Source organism: Balaenoptera acutorostrata, chromosome 11 (assembly GCF_949987535.1).
Source record: "Balaenoptera acutorostrata chromosome 11, mBalAcu1.1, whole genome shotgun sequence".
Classification (NCBI taxonomy): domain Eukaryota; kingdom Metazoa; phylum Chordata; class Mammalia; order Artiodactyla; family Balaenopteridae; genus Balaenoptera; species Balaenoptera acutorostrata.
The window spans coordinates 21843277-21861720 of record NC_080074.1 but is presented as its reverse complement, the minus strand read 5'-3'; the positions used below and the strand labels follow the sequence as shown (position 1 = coordinate 21861720).

General features: G+C 41.3%; 1 protein-coding gene across 2 annotated transcripts in view; it reads left to right on the top strand.

Annotated features, from left to right (window-relative positions):
• Positions 1 to 7750: 7750 nt before the first annotated feature.
• The window catches only part of SLC17A8 (solute carrier family 17 member 8), a 49270-nt gene continuing 38576 nt past the window's right edge, over positions 7751 to 18444 (top strand). For both annotated transcript variants that reach the window (XM_028167208.1, XM_007165824.1), the window contains exon 1: positions 7751 to 7851. In XM_028167208.1, coding sequence (XP_028023009.1) covers positions 7751 to 7851 — 101 coding nt within the window. The remainder of the gene's footprint in view (positions 7852 to 18444) is intronic.

Sequence of the window (18444 nt, the reverse complement as noted above, 5' to 3'; positions counted from 1 at the left end):
GTGACTATGTAACTTCTTGAGTTTGAGCCTCAGTTTCCTAATATGGAAAATGGAGATAATATCTGTTTGGTCATTCTACTTTGTCATTCCTAGTTTTTCATTCCCCTTTGTGAGTATGAAATGAGATCAGGAAACTCAAGTCAGCAAGACAGATAAGGAAGCAGTGAAACCCTCTCCCACTCCCTTAGTAAGCTAATTTAGGTGTCCTTACCTGTGTTCCTGTTAGCCTCCCCTTAGAAGGGTGGTCTTATCAGCCTTGGGTGGATGGTGGCAATTTTAATCCAGGGCCTGGTACATCAGTGTTATATGTTAAATTCTCTTTATTTTGCTATTGGTTTGCCCTATTTTTTGGTGGAACTTTTTAGTGAAAGCGAGCAGATTAGTATGTAATCTCAAAAACCAGCACCCTGTTTTATTTCTAAAAATTTCACTCTTGCTATCACAAGCTTACCTATACAGTCACACCTCTGTATCTGTGTGTGGGGGGGTGTTCTAGCCTCCCCCCACCGACACCCCCTGCAGGATGCCAAACTCTGGGACGCTCAAGTCCCTTATCGGCCCTCTGTGTCCACAGATGCAGAACCCATAGATATGGAGGGCCGACAGTAATTAGGTGCTCAGTGACGTTTTTAAAGACACAAGGATTCTGAATACATCTTTCCTGAGTTGTTATGTTAAAGGCAGTCTTTAGTACCCGCAGTGGGACTTATAGAATCACAATGTACTGTGTATTGTGGTGACACAAGCTCAGGAAATGGGCTTACGGACCTAGTCCCCAATCTCCACATTCTACTGGCCAGGCTACCTTGGGCAAAACTGAGTCTTGTTTTTTGTTTTGCTTATTTGTTACACAGGTGGTTGGGAGAATCAAGTGAGATACTTGAACGTGCTTTGTACGTACGTTTGACTATTAATAAAAGAATGTAAAAAAATAGAAGTGCAGTGAAAAAAATCAAGTTTTATATACATTCAGATTAGTACTAATGATAGTTATCAACAATATACAAATTTTAAAGGATTGGTAGAAATACTGAATAAAATAGAAACTTTTATGTTGCTATTAGTATGTTATGGGGACAAGGGGAGAGGAGTATGGAATTGGGGTGTAGAATGGGGCCTAGAAAAGCTGCCACAGAATTCAGGAGAGAAGGAGCCTCAGGACGATTAATTTTCTTCATTACCTCTGTTTCCTTATGAAGTTTCTTATCCTAAAAGGTGAAGAATTAGGTCATTAGCTTTGAGCCTGTTTAAAATTCTCCACCTAACACTTTGATCGGGTTTGATGAAACTATTTTCTTGCATAAATTATATATATGTGTATATATATACATACACACACACACACACACACACACACACACACACACACACACACACATATATATATTTGTCTAGGTAGATTAGAATGACTTGGCTAACAACCAACTTATGAGATCCACTTTTTTCACTGTTGGGAGACTAGAGTCCTACCTAAAATTGAACTGGACGGTCAGGCTTGCCCTCATGGTGCTAGGTACAGGCAGTATTGGCATTTCAGGATTTCAGGACTAAATATCAAATAAATGTTTTTATTTTACTTTAAATTTTGATTAGTATTTTCACTGGGTATATAATTTTAGGTTGACAATTTTTTCCCTAGTTTTTAAAGAGATTATTCCATTGTCTTCTGACTTTCAATATTTCTGATAAGAGGTAAACAGTCATTCTTTTTTTTTTTTTTTTTTAGTTTATTTATTTTTGGCTGTGTTGGGTCCTCGTTTCTGTGTGAGGGCTTTCTCTAGTTGCGGTGAGCGGGGGCCACTCTTCATCATGGTGCGCGGGCCTCTCACTATCGCGGCCTCTCTTGTTGCGGAGCACAGGCTCCAGACGCGCAAGCTCAGTAGTTGTGGCTCATGGGCCCAGTTGCTCCGTGACATGTGGGATCTTCCCAGACCAGGGCTCGAACCTGTGTCCCCTGCATTTGCAGGCAGATTCTCTACCACTGTGCCACCAGGAAAGCCCATAAACTGTCATTCTTATCTTTATTTCTCATCTAATAGATCCAGAGCAAAAACCTTTGGGTTTTTTATCTCTTGGGTTTTAAATCATTGATAAAGTCAAGATTCTTTATCAGTGAGGAGCAGAAACTATCTTAGCTAGAGTGAACTAAAAGGAGGGCAATTTGTTATAAGGATTGGGTATTTCATGAAACCCAAGGGTAGGACAGCTGGGTCTAGACAAACAGGAATTGGAAGGCCATTAGAAACAGACACCCTCAGCCTGCTAAAGTTTCATTGTGTTTCATTCCTCTTACTCTTTGCCAGACCAGTGTTCTCTCCATCTCCAGTCCATAATGTGAATGTAACCACCACCCCCCACCCCCAGTTACAGTTCCAGGGTTCTGCAAGATTAACTAACAGTTTTTCAGTTCTATAAATTACAGGAAAATTTGGCATCTGACTGGCTCAGCACCGTGCAGGTGCCCATCCCTGGTCCATCCAACAGGAGATGGGAAACATTATAGTATATACAGGACTTTGGGGGGCCTGTCTCCACAAAAGAGGAGAGGGGTGGTAGTGGGAGGGAAATTCCCTGAGAATGAGGAATTGCTATGTTCTGGGCAATCACCTCTAAAGATGTCCTAGTCAATCTTATTTTCTCTAAGGAAGAGGCTCTTTCTGTACAGGATGATGGGAAGTCATCGAATACATGCAATGGCTGGATTTTTTTCCTAATGCATATTCAGTCTACATATCCTAAGCATAGACCAAAGCTTTAGTTTCATGGCCCTCAGGGGTTTCTGCTCTACACATCATTTCATTTATCTTTGCTGTATTTATTATTTTGAGATGGGGAGCACATATTTTAATGCTCTTCTGTAACCACTAAATTATATAAAGCTCATGATCGTTGTTCCAGTCTTGTTTTCTACTACATGGTAAACTCGCCCAACTCTTTGAAACTATGCAAATTTCCCCCAGGCGCCATGCTCTCTCATGCAAGTCTTTGCTCCCAAATTTTTTTCTTTCGTTTGCCTCACTCTTTCAGCCCTGAAAGCTTATACTATCATCCCCTCTTCTAGGAAACCCTCTCCCACTCCCTTAGTAAGCTAATTTAGGTGTCCTTACCTGTGCTCCCATTACCACATGTGTCACTCACCACACCATATAGACTCATTCATTTTCTGGTTTGTTTCTTTAAGGGAAATATCACAGTTCAGCCTATATCACCACTGTCTCAAAAAGGCCTGCCACATAGTAGGCCCTCATGAGAAGGAACAAATGAATAAAACGAGCCTCAGTTCTGGAAAGTCTGGCTTTATATTTTCTTGTCTCTATTATCAACAGCTCTAGTGTAGAAGTTAGGAGTTCAGGCTCTGATGCCAGACTTCCTGGGTCTGTATCCCATCTCTGCCTAGTTTCCTAGTTGTGCGAACTTAAGTAAGTTGACTTAAAGTCTCTGTGCCTCAGTTTCCTCATCTGTAGATGGTATAATAATGGTACCTACCTGAGAGAGTCGTTGTGGGGATTAAATGAGTTAAGTGCATAAAGTCTGGCACCTAGAGGGTAGTCCATAAGTGTTAGTTATTATTATCATCAACCATCTAAATCACTACCAAAAAAAACCTTTGCAGATTCAGGTGTGTGTCATGAGCAATACATTCTGCAGAAATGGTTTGTGCTCTTAGCAGTCGTTGACCCTTAAAAGAGATTCACGTGGTCTTTGCCTAGTGGTGCTTCCATTATGTGCTCTAAGAGATTAGTAGCCTAAAGTTATCTGGGGATTGAGGAATGGGTTAGAAGCTTCACCAGGGGATGTTTTCTGTAGCAAGAGAGTGTGTTTATCATATTTTATTTTGATTGTATTTGTTTTTGACGAATGAGTGAGCTTTTTGGAGACAGGTGAAGACATTTTGGTGGAGTGATTAGATATGTGATTTCCTGGAGTCTTAGCATTCTCAGCCTTGAGGAGTTGTGGGTGGCAAGGTTGGTGGCCTGAAAATATCCTTTTAAGAGCACAGGGCTGGATAGGATTTTTTTGCAGAAACTGATAAACTGCCTCTGAAATTTGTATGGAAATACAAAAGACTTAGAATAACCAAAACAATTTTAATAAAAGAACAAAGTTGGAGGACTTTCATTTCCCAATTTCAAAACTTACTCTATAAAGCTACAGTCAACAGAGTGTGATATTGGTAGAAGGATAGACATAAAGATCAATGGAACAGAATTGAGAGTCCAGAAATAATTTTTTATATTTATGTTCCATTGATTTTCGACAAGGGTGCTAAGGCGATTCATTGGAGAAAGGATAGCCTTTCTAACAAATGATGCTGGGACAACTGGATATCCACATGGAAAAAAGATGAACTTAGGGCTTCCCTAGTGGCACAGTCTTTAAGAATCCACCTGCCAATGCAGGGGACACAGGTTCAATCCCTGGTCCAGGAAGATCCTACATGCTGCGGAGCAGCTAAGCCCATGTGCCACAACTACTAAAGCCCGCGTGCTCTAGGACCCGAGTGCTGCAACTACTGAGCCCGTGTGCTGCAACTACTGAAGCCCGTGCGCCTAGAGCCCATGCTCAGCAACAAGAGAAGCCACCACAATGAATAGCCCGCACACTGCAATGAAGAGTAGCCCTCACTCACCACAACTAGAAAAAGCCTGTGTGCAGCAACGAAGACCCAATGCAGCCAGAAAAAAAAAAAAAAAAAAATGAACTTAGATGTTTACCTTATACCATACATAAAAGTGAACTCAAAATGGATCATAGACTTAAATGTCAGAGCTAAAACAATTAAACTTTTAGAAAAAAAAATAGAAAATCTTCAAGACCTCAGGTTAGGCAAAGATTTCTTACAAGACACAGTCTATGTAAGAATAAAAACTGATACGTTGGACCTCACCCCATCAAAATTTTAAATGTTTGCACTTAAAAATATAGCATAAAGAAAATGAAAAGACAAGCAGTAGACTGGGAGACAATATTTGCAAATCGTATTATCTGGTAAAGAATTTGTATTGAGAATATACACTCATACACCTCAATAATGCAAAAAACTCATTTTAAAAATGGGCAAAATATTTGAATAGAAATTTTACCAAAAAAGATACATCAGTGACAAATAAGCACATGATAACGTGGCCAATGCTATTAGTCATCAGAGAAATGCAAATTAAAACCACAATGAGATACCATTTTATACCCACTTGAATAGTTATACAAAAAAAAACAGACAACAAATATTGGTGAGGATGTCAGAAATGGGAGTCCTCATATATGCTACTGGGAATGTAAAATAGTGCTGCCACTTTGGAAAATAATTTGGCTGTTTCTTAAAAGTTTAAACATATACTTGCCATACAATCCACCAATTCCACTCCTAGGTATTTCCCCAAGAGAAATGAAAAGATTTGTCCACAGAACGATTTGCACACAAATGTTCTTAACAATTTTATTCATAATAGCCAGAGATTGGAAGCAACCTAAATGTCCATCAATGGATAGACACAATGTGGTATGTCCATACAATAAAATATACCACAGAAAGCAGAAAAGGAGGCACAAACTACTGACACAAGTTGTGACATGGACAAACCTGAAAATCATCATATTAAATGGAAGAAGCTAGACACAAGAGACAATATATTGTATGGTATATAGTGTGTTGATTCCATTTATATGAAATGTCTAGTAAAGGCAAATCTATAGAGAGAGAAAGATTGATGGTTGCCTGGGGCAGTGTGGGGTATGGGAGATGGGGACTAACAGTGAATATGAGGGGTATTTTTGGGATGATAGAAATGTTCTACCTGCTTTGTGCTTTATGGTGATGCTTCCACAACATGGTAAATTTACTAAAAATCATTGACTGTCCACTTGAAATGGGTGACGTGTATGATATGCAAAATATACCTCAGTAAAGTCAGAGGAGGTAGTATGGGTGGGGGCGGAGGGTGGAAGAAAGGAGGAGGAGAGAGAGAGAGACAGAGACAAAGACAGAGACAGATAATGAGAATAGGACTGCATGGCGGCAGGCTGTTTGGATCTGAAACCTAGCAAGTCTAACCTCTCTTTGCCTCAGTTTCCTGTCAGTGAAGTTGGGGAAAATAACAATTAACTATCCACAAAGTAGTGTTGGAAAGATTGTGATAATATGTAAACAACGCTTAACACAAACTTTGGACCATAAAGAGAGCTCAACAAATATTAGCCGTAATAGTAATGATTATTATTATTGGTGGTAGTATTTAACCTACTGAGGATCCAGCTCTGATTTATATCAACTAAATTCAAATCCTGGAGAAGGGTTTGGACTGCGACTGCAGAGGGCAGTGACTCGTCTTGTGGAAATGACTCTGGGGGAGTCCGAGAGGCTAAAGCACAGGATTTGTCAGTCACCTGCAGGCTGGGGGTTGGGGCACTGGAGCCTCCAGATGAAGGCTGTTTCTTCATGGCAGCTTCATTTATGGAGGGGCCATCCTGCCGCCCATCCACGTGGGAGCAACATGTGCTATTTCTACTCCAGTCCAGCGATGACTTATGTTATACCACTACATGCCAGATCCTACTGGCTTGGAGGACAGGTGATCTGGGGGCACAGAGGAGGGATACCTAACCTTGTGTAGGAGGGTTTCTAGAGGAAGTGATATCTCTGTGAGACTTAAGAATCCCTTGACATTTCCCAGATGAAGGGTGAGGAGAGTTATCCAGACAGAGGCTACAGTCTGAGTAAACCTCAGAGGTGAAAGGGAGCTTGCTGAATTCAGTGAAAAGCTGACATACAGAGCAGAGTGACAAGAAACAAAGCTGGAGTCCCACAGAGGGCCTTGTGTGCCATGATAAAGAATTTAGACTTATCCTGAGGATGAAGAGCACTAAGCAGGTTCCAGGACCGGCTCGGTCATGTTCAGTTCCGTGGTCCCAGTGGCACTTACACACCACACCTTGAGTGATCCTGCTCTGTTGATCAGGGGCAGATAAATGCCCTCCTAGAGGTCTGTGGCCTGGGTTTTGCATTTAGCCTCCTCGAGTGCAAGTGTTCCTCCAAGGACCACATCCATACTGGTGTCTCACAGAAAAAGTGTTTCACGGCTCCCTCGAGAGGCATAAGAGGCCATAATGTGGCCGCTGAGAGCCTGTCTTAGGGGCCAGACCTCAGAAAAGCAGAGGACCTGTGAATGTTTCACACACTTCACGCTGGGTGCCTGCTCTGGCTGAGAGCGCATTAAAAGTCCCAGCGACCAAGGGGCAGGTATTGTCCTGGTTACTATGGCATCACCTTGGAAAGGATCACTCAGGGAAAGCCACAGCTGAGCCGAGTGAGCCAGGAGGCGAATGTGGTCCGAAGCAGCAGGAGGGGCTGGAGATAGGCTGCAGACGCTGTCGCTGGTCTCGGGACACCTCGTGGGCTGGAGCCCACTTTAGCTTCTCCAGCTGCAGCCCAGGGCACGAGCCGGGCTGCGCTCAGCCTGAGAGTGGCTGCCTGAGACAGCACCACAGGCTGCTGCTGAGCTGGGAGCTGAGAGGGGCCGAATTCCCAGTGACACACCACTTGGCCTCTCTTTTTTTTGGCAGGGGGTGTTGTCTCATCTTGAAACATCTGGGCTGGGTTTCACCTTCTTTTTGATTTTAAGTAGTCACCTGTATGAGAACTGACTTCCAGGTGTTCATCGAGGAAAGCAGAGTGGTCCCCACGCTGGAAATGAGAAAGGATGACAATTTCAGAGACTGACTGTTGACGGCTTGGAGATACCCCCTATTCAAAATGCCTTTTAAAGCATTTGATACCTTCAAAGAAAAAATTCTGAAACCTGGAAAGGAAGGAGTGAAGAATGCTGTGGGAGATTCGTTGGGGATTTTACAAAGGTAAAGTTTGAATGCAAACTTTAGGTTTCTTTCTGAGTAGCCTCACGTTGCTGGTGTTTGAAAGAGTTTGCCTCATGTTTTTAAAGCCACATTTAAAAAAGGAGTGAGTGGGTCAGATTAAAGGGCTTCTGGAGCCCCTTCTCGCTCCAACAGACTATGTGCCTAGAGGAAAAGATGCATCAAAACGATAAGGTTGAATTAGGAAAACATCAAGACAAACATGCTGCTTATACAGTAGGATTAGCACTTATTGGAGATGGTAATATTGCATTATTGTGTGTTTGGCATTGAATTAGAAAAGATTTAGGGAGATAATATTTCATGTTAATTCAGTACTAATAACAAAATCAGGAACCACTTTATATGGTTATGCTCTGAGCTGAAATAATTTTTAAGAATTTTTCACTTCATTTTTCACTATAAATGAAAATTAGGTATTTGCAAATTGTGTAGCTTGTAATATAAACTATATAAAGTGGTTCTTGATTGGGTAGTTTTCAAAGAGAAAGATAATTACACAATGGTGTGAAGAAAGTAACTTAAAAATTAGTATTTAAAGCAGAAAATCTTACATGATTAAGTGGGAAAGTGTTAAGTACTATCATTGAATTGAATGTTTTTGTCCAAACCAAAAAATAAATCTTTTTTTAAAAAGTAAAATATATTACCATTGGAAGAGAGTTTGCCATAAATGAATGAAATGATGTGATATTTTAATTTGTGATTTTTAAAAGTAGACATAGGAAATGCCTTCCTAGGTCTTATAGATGAATTAATAAGCAGTCCTTATGTGCAAGGTAAAATGACTCCTTTAATCTCTCTGACATAAATAAATGTGAAAATATCCTTGTTAAGTTTTTTATGATTATTTCTAATCCTGGTGAGTGAAAAATGCCACCTAGCATCTCCTTTTAACTTTTCTATCTATGTTTTCTCTTAAATTTAAAAACTAGCATTTGAAGGACTATTTCTAGGCACACTGAGATTCATTCCACTTCTTGTATTTTATAACACAGGGGCTCCTGTCAGTGTTAAATTTTCCATTGTATCACTCTTGATGAGCTTAGCAGGAGAACTGGGTTGGGCACCTTATTATTTTGGTAATTAAAAACAAAAATCTTTCCATCAGAACTACACTGAATTATCATGTATAGATGAAAACCTACCTCAGTGAGAGCAAGATAAACCAGCCAAACATAGGAAATGATTACAATAACCTATTCTTTTAAGAGTGCTTTATCCTTCCATTGAGCACTCCCAGGTAACATCTTATGGTGGTGTTCATTTGATTAAAAATGTGAAAGGAAGTCACAGTGGCTTAATTGGCATATTCAAGTGATGACAAAGGCATCCGACAAAGTCAGGAATAAAAACCACGACTTTGGACTAGTCACCATTACAATCACCAAACTCTGTGCCTTAGTTTATAAAATACTCAACCAAAAGTACTTAGGAGTGTTCTTTTCCAACTTTGTTTTTTAAAATTTAATCACTTTTTTCAGTAAGGGACTTGTCCTAAATGCTGGTTTTACTGTGTTTGATTGGCTAATCCAAACTTGAAGATCCTTTTGTTTACCAGATTGGTTTACTTAGGGATATAACAAAATTAGTAATTTCCAAGTTGTGTGACCTCAACCCCAAATTCAGTTATGTGTCTAGGACTCTGAAGAGTTTCCTCAGAACTGCATCATGGAACAATAAAAAAGCAGCTAACACAGTTCTGGAGATAGAGAATACACTAAATTAATGCTAGATACTATCATTGTTGTCATAATTGTAGAATGAATGTTTTTAGAATAAATAAAGCCAAACTCGCACCTCTTCTTTCACGGATCCCTAGAGAGACACGATTGGCAAGGAAGGGGAAAAAAAGGCATTAATTGACCGTCGATCTAAGTTGACGGATCCTCAGCTCTAGTGGTCTTTGAGCAGCGCTCCAGAATTAGGGCTCCTCCAGCAAAAACAGCTCTGCCGCGCACTTGGTGTTAACCTCAAGTCTATAAGATAATTATATATAAAGTGCCTTGCCCAGAGCCTGGCATGTAATGGACATTCCCTCTCCTCATTGATTTTTACATAAAACCAGTTGACGGAATCCAACGTGAAAAAAAAAAAAAAAAAAAAGACCTTAAAGAACTGTTTTCTGTTTTGTAAGGGGCAGGAACATTGGGAAGTTAGAAATCCTGACTTTCTAACTTAGCAATCAGTATAAATCATAAATGTCTAATAATGTTTAAGGCTGAGATCATCATCTAGATGGAATTTTTAGATGTTTTTTAATCACGGAGTGTTCCTCTTGGTCAGGGGAGTGGCAAATGCACAGGAAAGCATCTGAAGTTTGCACATGGGGCTGATTAGAGCCAGGCATTATTAATCTTTCTGGAGAACAGTCATTGATAAGAAGCAGCTGAACAATTCATCAGCTAAAGGTACAATAATATTTTTCAAATGTAGGAAGAAAGATGATGCATTCACTTATCATCCAGTATTGGAACAGATAGACAGCATTACATTTGGAAATTAATGTCCAAAAACTGATATACAGATTTTTTTCAACTTAGATGATAATGTGAGTACCCTCTAATTGCTTATGTGTAATAAATGATAATAATGAACACTTAGTATGTTCCAGGTACTGTAAAATTATTTAATTCTATTAACAATCCGTGATTAAAATCACGGTTTTACAGATGAGAAAACTGAGACACAGAGAGGTTAAGTAAATTGCCCACAGCTTATAAGTGGCAGAGCTGGGTTTCAGACCAGACATTTCTGCCCACCATTCTTAATCATTACACTATGCTGCACTCGTAATCAACTGTCCGCTCTTCCCACTTGCCGTCTTGAAATTTAACCACTCACTTAGGCTTAGGGACTTACTTGGGCTGCAAAGTAGCCAGCAACCTCTGGATCTTCAGGCAAGCATGGGCTTTTATCCTAATTAGTTATAGTATGGAAGGTTTTCCCCAAGGGAGACTGAGCGAGAGTCTGGTCTCCTTTTAGGTGTTCATATCTCCCCTTTAAAGTGATGGTACCAATCCCTGTACTGTGTACATCTTCAGCATTCAGCGGTTGTGTATTGAATGCATGTACCAGCCGTGCACTGTCTGCTCCATAGACAAAGGCTAGTGTGTGAGACCAGGCTCTGAGATCAGGTGATCCTGGATTCCAATTGCCGTGACATCATTTACTTTCTGCCTGCACAACCTCAGGCAACTTGCTCCCATGGTTGCAGTCAGGGTGATTCTATTAAAACAGATAACATCTCTCCCCTGCTCACCACTAACGCCTCCCCCAACCACCCAGTTTCCCACCTCACTCAGAGTGAAAGCCAGTGTCCTTTCAATGGCCTTCAAGGTCCTCCATGATCTGTAGGACTTTGAGAAATCTGACTTCATCTCTGACCTTCACTGCCTGCCTCACCCCACTCCAGCCACACTCTGCACTCTTACTGGAGCTCCCTGGACCCGTTCCTGTGCCAGCTTTTGTTTTTTCCTTTGAATTAATTTTTACGGGAGTATAGTTGCTTTACAATGTTGTGTTAGTTTATACTATACAGTGAAGTGAATCAGCTATACGTATATATATATCCCCTCTTTTTTGGATTTCCTTCCCATTTACGTCACCACATAGCATAGAGTAGAATTCCCTGTGCTTTACAGTAGGTTCTCATTAGTTATCTGTTTTATACATAGCATCAATAATGTGTATATGTCAATCCCAATTCATGCCACCCCCACTTCCCCCTTGGTATCCATACGTTTGTTCTCTATGTCTGTGTCTCTATTTCTGCTTTGCAAATAAGATCATCTATACCATTTTTCTAGATTCTACATATGTGTGTTAATATACAATATTTGTTTTTCTCTTTATGACTTACTTCACTCGGTATGACAGTCTCTAGGTCCATCCACGGCTCTACAAATGACCCACTTTCGTTCCTTTTCATGGCTGAGTAATATTCCATTGTATATATGTATCACATCTTCTTAATCCATTCCTCTGTTGATGGACATTTAGGTTGCTTCCATGACCTGGCTATTGTAAATAGTGCTGCAGTGAACATTGGGGTGCATGTGTCTGGATGTGATTTATTGAGAGAGAGCTCTTCCTGGAAAAATTGGGAGAGAGGGAGTAAAGCAGGATAGGAAAGGAGAAAACGAAGCAAAGATGTGATCTCAGGTAACGCACAGGGGCCAGGTCACAGTGGAAAGCTCTGGGGCATAACTGGCACTGGGTTGTCCCTTTGAGCAAAGGGACCAATCTTTTATGTCTCTGCATCAGTCAGTCATTGACTGTGGGCTACCCCGGCAGGGATGGAGGTTTATAATGGAGGCCATGTAGTGGTGGGCAGTTCTCCTAAGAAGCGAGCAGTTGCAAGCGATTAGCAGCTCTAGAAGTGTGCTGGCTTGAGAAAAGGGACCTGGGCTGTGCACTACAGCCCACTCATTGCACCATACAGATCCACTTGCTTCTCACATTCAGTTCACTCCATCCAGGTACAGCTTCTCCAAGACCCTGTGGTCATAATTCCTGAGGAACCTTCAGGAGAAGAGTTGGTGGGATGCACTAGCTCTCTTTGCTCTGGCTGGTCCCTCCTTCCCACCTGTTCTCAAGTCCCCTCACTTCTGTTAACTTGCCTTGTGGGTTGATTCAGTCCTCAATCCCTGAGGGATCAAAACCCCTGGCTAACATACCCTTACCAGTTATGGTTGCTGTGTTTGAGTTACACTGGGCAAGGCAGTATCAGGAGATGTCTTAGTGGATGCCCTGAATGCCAAACATATGTCTTCTTGCTCCTGTGATGAAGCAACGGTCCTAACGCATCCTGAGGATCAGGATCAATTTCCCTTGCTACAGCGGTGACCCCTGGCCTTCCCTTGTGCTCTTGGTGTGAGGACCCCAACATGACTGGGCAGCAGTCATAGCCATATACTTAATGGGATTTTCATTGTATTCCCAAGTGGAAGAATTCTTCTTCGGGATTAGGACTTCTGGATCCACAGAGCCTAAAGTTGAAGAGATGAGGTAGCCCTCAAGTGGGTTACCAGGAATGATGGTGAGTGGGGCCACCCCTGCTTCTAACCCCTTGTTTCTCAGACCCATGTATTCTACCTATTGGGGGCAGAGTACCATACAGTAATTGTTGGTTTATGGAATATACTGCATCCGGAAGGGTAGCACCCTATCCTCACAGAGATTTATCTCTAAGCTGATGCCTCAGCTGCTTCTTTAAGAGGCTTCCTCAGCTCTGGCAGGTGGTCAGCTCCTGGAAGGTGCGGGGTATGTGGTAGAGCCAGTGGATCCCATTGTCATGTACCTCTGCTATACCTCCTTTGCCATAAATTGGCTTCCTCAGGTTCTTATTCACAGGGGGAATTCACTCATGGTCAAACTGAAAGAAGGAAGTCACTGATAGTCAAATCTACTTCAAAGATGTGCTCTGCTCAATTACTGAACCACAAGAAGCTCTCAAGTTATTTAAAAAATCATAGCGGCCCTAATCTCTGACCACAATGCACTGATTACTAGAAATTAATGCACAATTATATTTTTAAAGTCATCAGCCTCCTCTTGGCATCTCTACTTTGTCTAAGGTTCCGAGAGCCACACTAAGAGCTCATTAAAATCATTTTCTTGGCCTTTACCAGGATGTTAAATCCTGTGTCATGGGGAAATGCCCCCCTGCATTAGTTTCCTAGGGCTGCTGTAACAAAACACCACAAACTTGGTGGCTTCAAGTTATTCTCTCACAGTTCTGGAAGCCCAGACTCAAGCTGTCAGCAGGGCCATGCTCTCTCTGAAGGCTCTGAAGGAGGATTCATCTTTGCCTCTGCCTCGCTTCTGGTGGTTGCTGGTGAATCCTTGGCCTTCCTCGGCTTGTAGACACATCACTCCAGTCTCTGCCTCTGTGGTCAAATGGCCTTCTCCTCCTGGGTTTCTCTGTCTATGTGTGCAAAACTCCCTCTTTTTATAGGGACACCAGTCATTGGATTAGGGTCTGCAGTAATCCAGTGTGACCTTGTCTTAACTTGATTACATCTTCAAACAACCCATTTCCAAGTAAGGTCGGGTTCACAGGTATCAGAAGTTAGGACTTGAACTTATGCTTTGAGGGCAACATAATTCAACCTAACCTTCATATTGACAAACTCTCCCTTATCCAATTTTATTACCCCTACAACTCCCTCAGAATCCATTCCCAGGCATACTTTCCTGCTTCCTGCTGGTAAATGTTAGTCAGATCCTGCTTGTTTGTTGGTGTATAACCCCTCCCTCCATTGACAGGCACACCCAATATTTGCCTAATCTTTCCCAGCCTGGGACTCGGTGCTAATTATCGGTCTGGTGGTAGGAAAGGGAGGTGGGAGCAGATCTTGAAGAGCATCAGCATCATCTCATAAATCACCTGCTCCGTCTGAGGCTAGTTTTCAAGTAAAAGGAGGAGGGACATCTGTCTTCCAAAAAGAAGCGTGGCTGCGTCTGCAGGTCCAGAGGGTTCAGAGGAATCTAGGGTTTTAGATGTTCAAGTGCATCTACCCTTTAACCCAGCACTCGGGTATCCTAGCATCCCAAGTTCTTAGGGTCCCATTTCTTATCAGGGTCTCAGCTTGGGTGTAAGAGACCTCCCCAGCCTCAGAATTCCACCTTCTCTGGAGTTCTGCTATTTTTTTTAAAACTAAGCTTTTGTTTTGGAATAATTTTAGATTCACAGAAAAGTTGCAAATATAGTACAGAGATTTCCTATTTACTCCTTACTTGGTTTCCTCTAATATTAACATCTTACATTATTATGGAACGGTTGTCAAAACTAAGACACCAACATTGGTACATTACTAATTCAACTCCAACACTTCATTAAAATTTCATTAGTTTTTCCATTAATGTCTTTTTTCCTGTTCCAGGATCCAAACCAGGATACCACATTGTTCTTAGTCATCATGTCTCCTCTGATCTGTGACTCTTTCTCAGCCTTTTCTTGTTTTTTGTGACTTGGACGGTTTTGAGGAATACTGGTTGGGTATTTTGTTGAATGTTCCTCAGTTTGAGTTGTCTGATATTTCTCTCATGGTTAGACTAGGATTGTGAATTTTTAGGAAGAACACTGCAAAGGTGAAATGCCTTTCTCATCACATCATATAGGGGAGGGGTACGTTGTATCAACATAACTTATCACTAATGATCCTAACCTTGATTGCTTGGTTAAGGAAGTGTTTGCCAGGTTTCTTCTCTTTCCTTACTCTATTCTTTGGAAGCAAGTCACTAAGTCCAGCCCACACCCAGAGGGGATTCTGCCATTTTTACAATGAAGTCTTGTGCCTGATCTTCAGTTATGTCTGCTCTCCAACTGCAGGAGATGAGGGTCTCTTTAAAGGCTGACAAGGAAGTGACAGATGCTCCCTTTTTCTTTTAAATTGGTAATTGATTGCCCCAATCCTGTTATTTTCTTTCTTCAGAGCATCAGTGGCATTTAACAATAGCCACTCACTGTAAATAAATTAAAAAGTGGAATAAAAAAATAGCCACTCAACTCTGTGGAGAAATTGCTATTTCTCCTATACCTCCCAAGTACCAGAGATATTGCATGATTCTACAACACCTTCTATAGAATTCTATTGATTCTACAACACCTTCCACCTGTATCCCAGCCCAGTTCACCACAGCTGAAAGTCTTAGCATTTGCACTGGTACCACATACTGGGAACTATCAACACTTACCTACCACCAGTGTTGGGGTCCTCCCTCCCAACCAGTTAGTGAGCTATCAAACTCTAAGATCTCATTCTTAGGGTTTGCTTCCTAGAACGACATTCTCTTAAGGACTCCCCACCTTAGGGGTCTTTCCAAGCAGCAGGGCACAGGACCCTTCAGCTTTTAGACCCTTAGCCTCTCTCTTCTAACCATCTCTTATCTTCTCCTAGTCTGGCAGTAGATTTCCTTATCTAGGGCTTATTTTCTCTTTCCCCAGTTTCCACAAATACCTTTACAATAACCAAGTCCTCTAAGTGCTTCTTCAAGGTTAGTGCTAGGACCATAGACTCAAACCTATAGAGTGAAGCAGGCCACATTGTATTTTATGACAAAGACAAATTTTAGGTGTCAACACACAGAAATCATCTCTACTTCCACAAAGAACTATGCGGTATCATTCAAAGTTCTTAGTTGCAGTCAAGAGAATCCACTCTAGCTAAGGTGGAATGAAATTTAGTAAAGCATATTAGTATGCTTTCAGATTCCTTGGGAGGACCAGATCTGGACACTCTACCTGCAGTAAAAAGGCAACAGAGAACATATTATATCATATCACTAGAATGTTCTAGATAAAACAAAGCCACTACCAATGCTTGTCTCTAGGTACTAATTATGTTCCAGAATTCTGCCACAGAGTCACGGAGGAAGCAGCTGCCTCCACCATTGCATGTGTCACCATTTGCATTGCCATTTCCCCTGCATACTGCATCCTCCTCTTGTTACTTCCTTTGGCACCTAAATCTCACACACACACTTCTGATTTGGCAGAGTCCACATCATAGCTAACATCACAGCTATAAGAGAGCATAGGAAAAGTAGTTTTCTCTGCTGGTAAGGCAGAGCTCAAAATATCAAGTGGCAGTTAGACATCGGGCAACCATAAATGATGGTTGTCTACTTCTTATGATTGTTCATAGTCTAGTTTTTATTTTTCTTCTTCTGATAGAGATATGAGTACAAAACATGTTTTCCTTTCCTCTTAACTTTAAGAAAAGCAACAGTGCTAGTGTAATGTTAAATGGCAACTGAGCTCAGTGTTGGGGTGACAATAGACAGTGGTGGGGACTGTAGTTAAAAGGAGAGTCAATTATAGCCATGACAGAATGTGAACCTAATAATTCCAGATTTTCAGTTTTCAAAATAAGCCAGAAATCCAAGCGTTTTTGTCTGTTTGTTTGTTTTTGGAGCAATCTCCTGACTTTTAAACTCTGGCAATTAATCCAAGTTCTGGAAAGAAAAACCAAAAAACTCTATACATGCATCATACCGTACAAAAAACATGTCTATGGGCCAGATGTGGCCATTGGGCTGTTGCTTTATCACTGTAGCTTAGGCTTTTGGAATAAGCAAGCATAGAGTCTAAGTCTATTTTCCCTGCTGTCCATTTTCCCACTGGACCTCCAACAAGCCAAGAAGACTTGTCTTCCCTGTGTTGGACTCCAGGACTGGGGCGCCCAATATGTCTGCCTGTGTGATCTCACTTTTCCTCTGAGTCCCCTCCCTGGGTCACAGGTCTTGACTTGATCACTTCTCTTCCCTTCCTACTTGATCCTATGTGGATCTTTCTTTCAGCCTTGGTTGTATAGGAGTCTTTCTGCCAGTTTCCAGTGAGAATTGTTCCACGTGTAGATGTATTTTTGATGTGTTCATGGGATAGGGTGGGGGCGGGGGGCGAGTTCCACATCCTCCTGCTCCGCCATCTTTATCCCCTTCTTATCGTTCCCTGATTGGGTAAGGAGCACTGACTCTCTGCTTTTATGAGGGGACAGGAAAGGGTGAAATTCCAGGAGGAAAACAAAAACAGCAGAGGTTAACACCTCAAAATCTGTGAAACTATGCTGGGTACTAGGGATACTTGGTTCCTGACTTTATGATTTTATAGTCTACTGGAAGAGGCAAATAATATCTTTTAAAAATACACCAAAACAGGTACTGTGAGAGTATTGGCTGGGTGGGAGTTGACCAGGTGCATTTTCTTGAGATCCTTGGAATCTGGAGCACTGAAAGCCACACTGATGAGATCCTATTTCAAATCCTAACCTAGCTCTGGGAGTCAGACTTTAAGTCCCTCCTCCTTTCTTTGTAAGTTTCCATTTATTGATTATTTATCAAGTGCTTTATAAACTTTATCTTATTTAGTGCTCACAATAGTTCTATCCTCCATTCATGGAACTGAGGCTCAGTTAGGTTAAGTAACTTGCTCAAGGTTACACAGCTAATAAATATCAGACTCAGCATTGGACCAGGACTGCCTGACTACAGAGCATGTTCTGTCTCTTTTTTTTAATTGATTTTTTTAATTAAATGGAAGATTCTTTAAATTCTACTGTGCTTTATAATTTTCAAAACTTTCACACACATGATTTCATATAATCCCATAATATCCCTTCTTTCCCTCTACCCCTATATTTCCCCTCCCCCTTTCCCTCTCCCCACTGGAACTACTAGTTTGTTCTCTATATACGTGAGTCTGCTTCTTTTTTGTTTTATTCACTAGTTTGTTGCATTTTTTAGATTCCACGTGTAAGTGATATCATACAGTATTTCTCTTAATCCCTCTTCAGTATTGCTTCTCTAGAACCTTTAAAAAATATCTATTTAGGTGAAGCACTTAATATTTTTAAGGTGCTTTCTGATTAGTTCCTATGTAGGAGCAGGCTTGAGATCAAATCTGGATTATGTTTTCACCTCACCCACTGCAACTGGGTGACTCCTGGGCAAGGTTTTTTGTTTGTTTGTTTTTTGAGTTTTGGTCTTCCGAGTTGTAAGATGGGGATAAATCCTACTTCTCAAGATTGTTTTGAAGATCTCTCCCTCTCTCTCTCTTATGGGGTGCCTGTA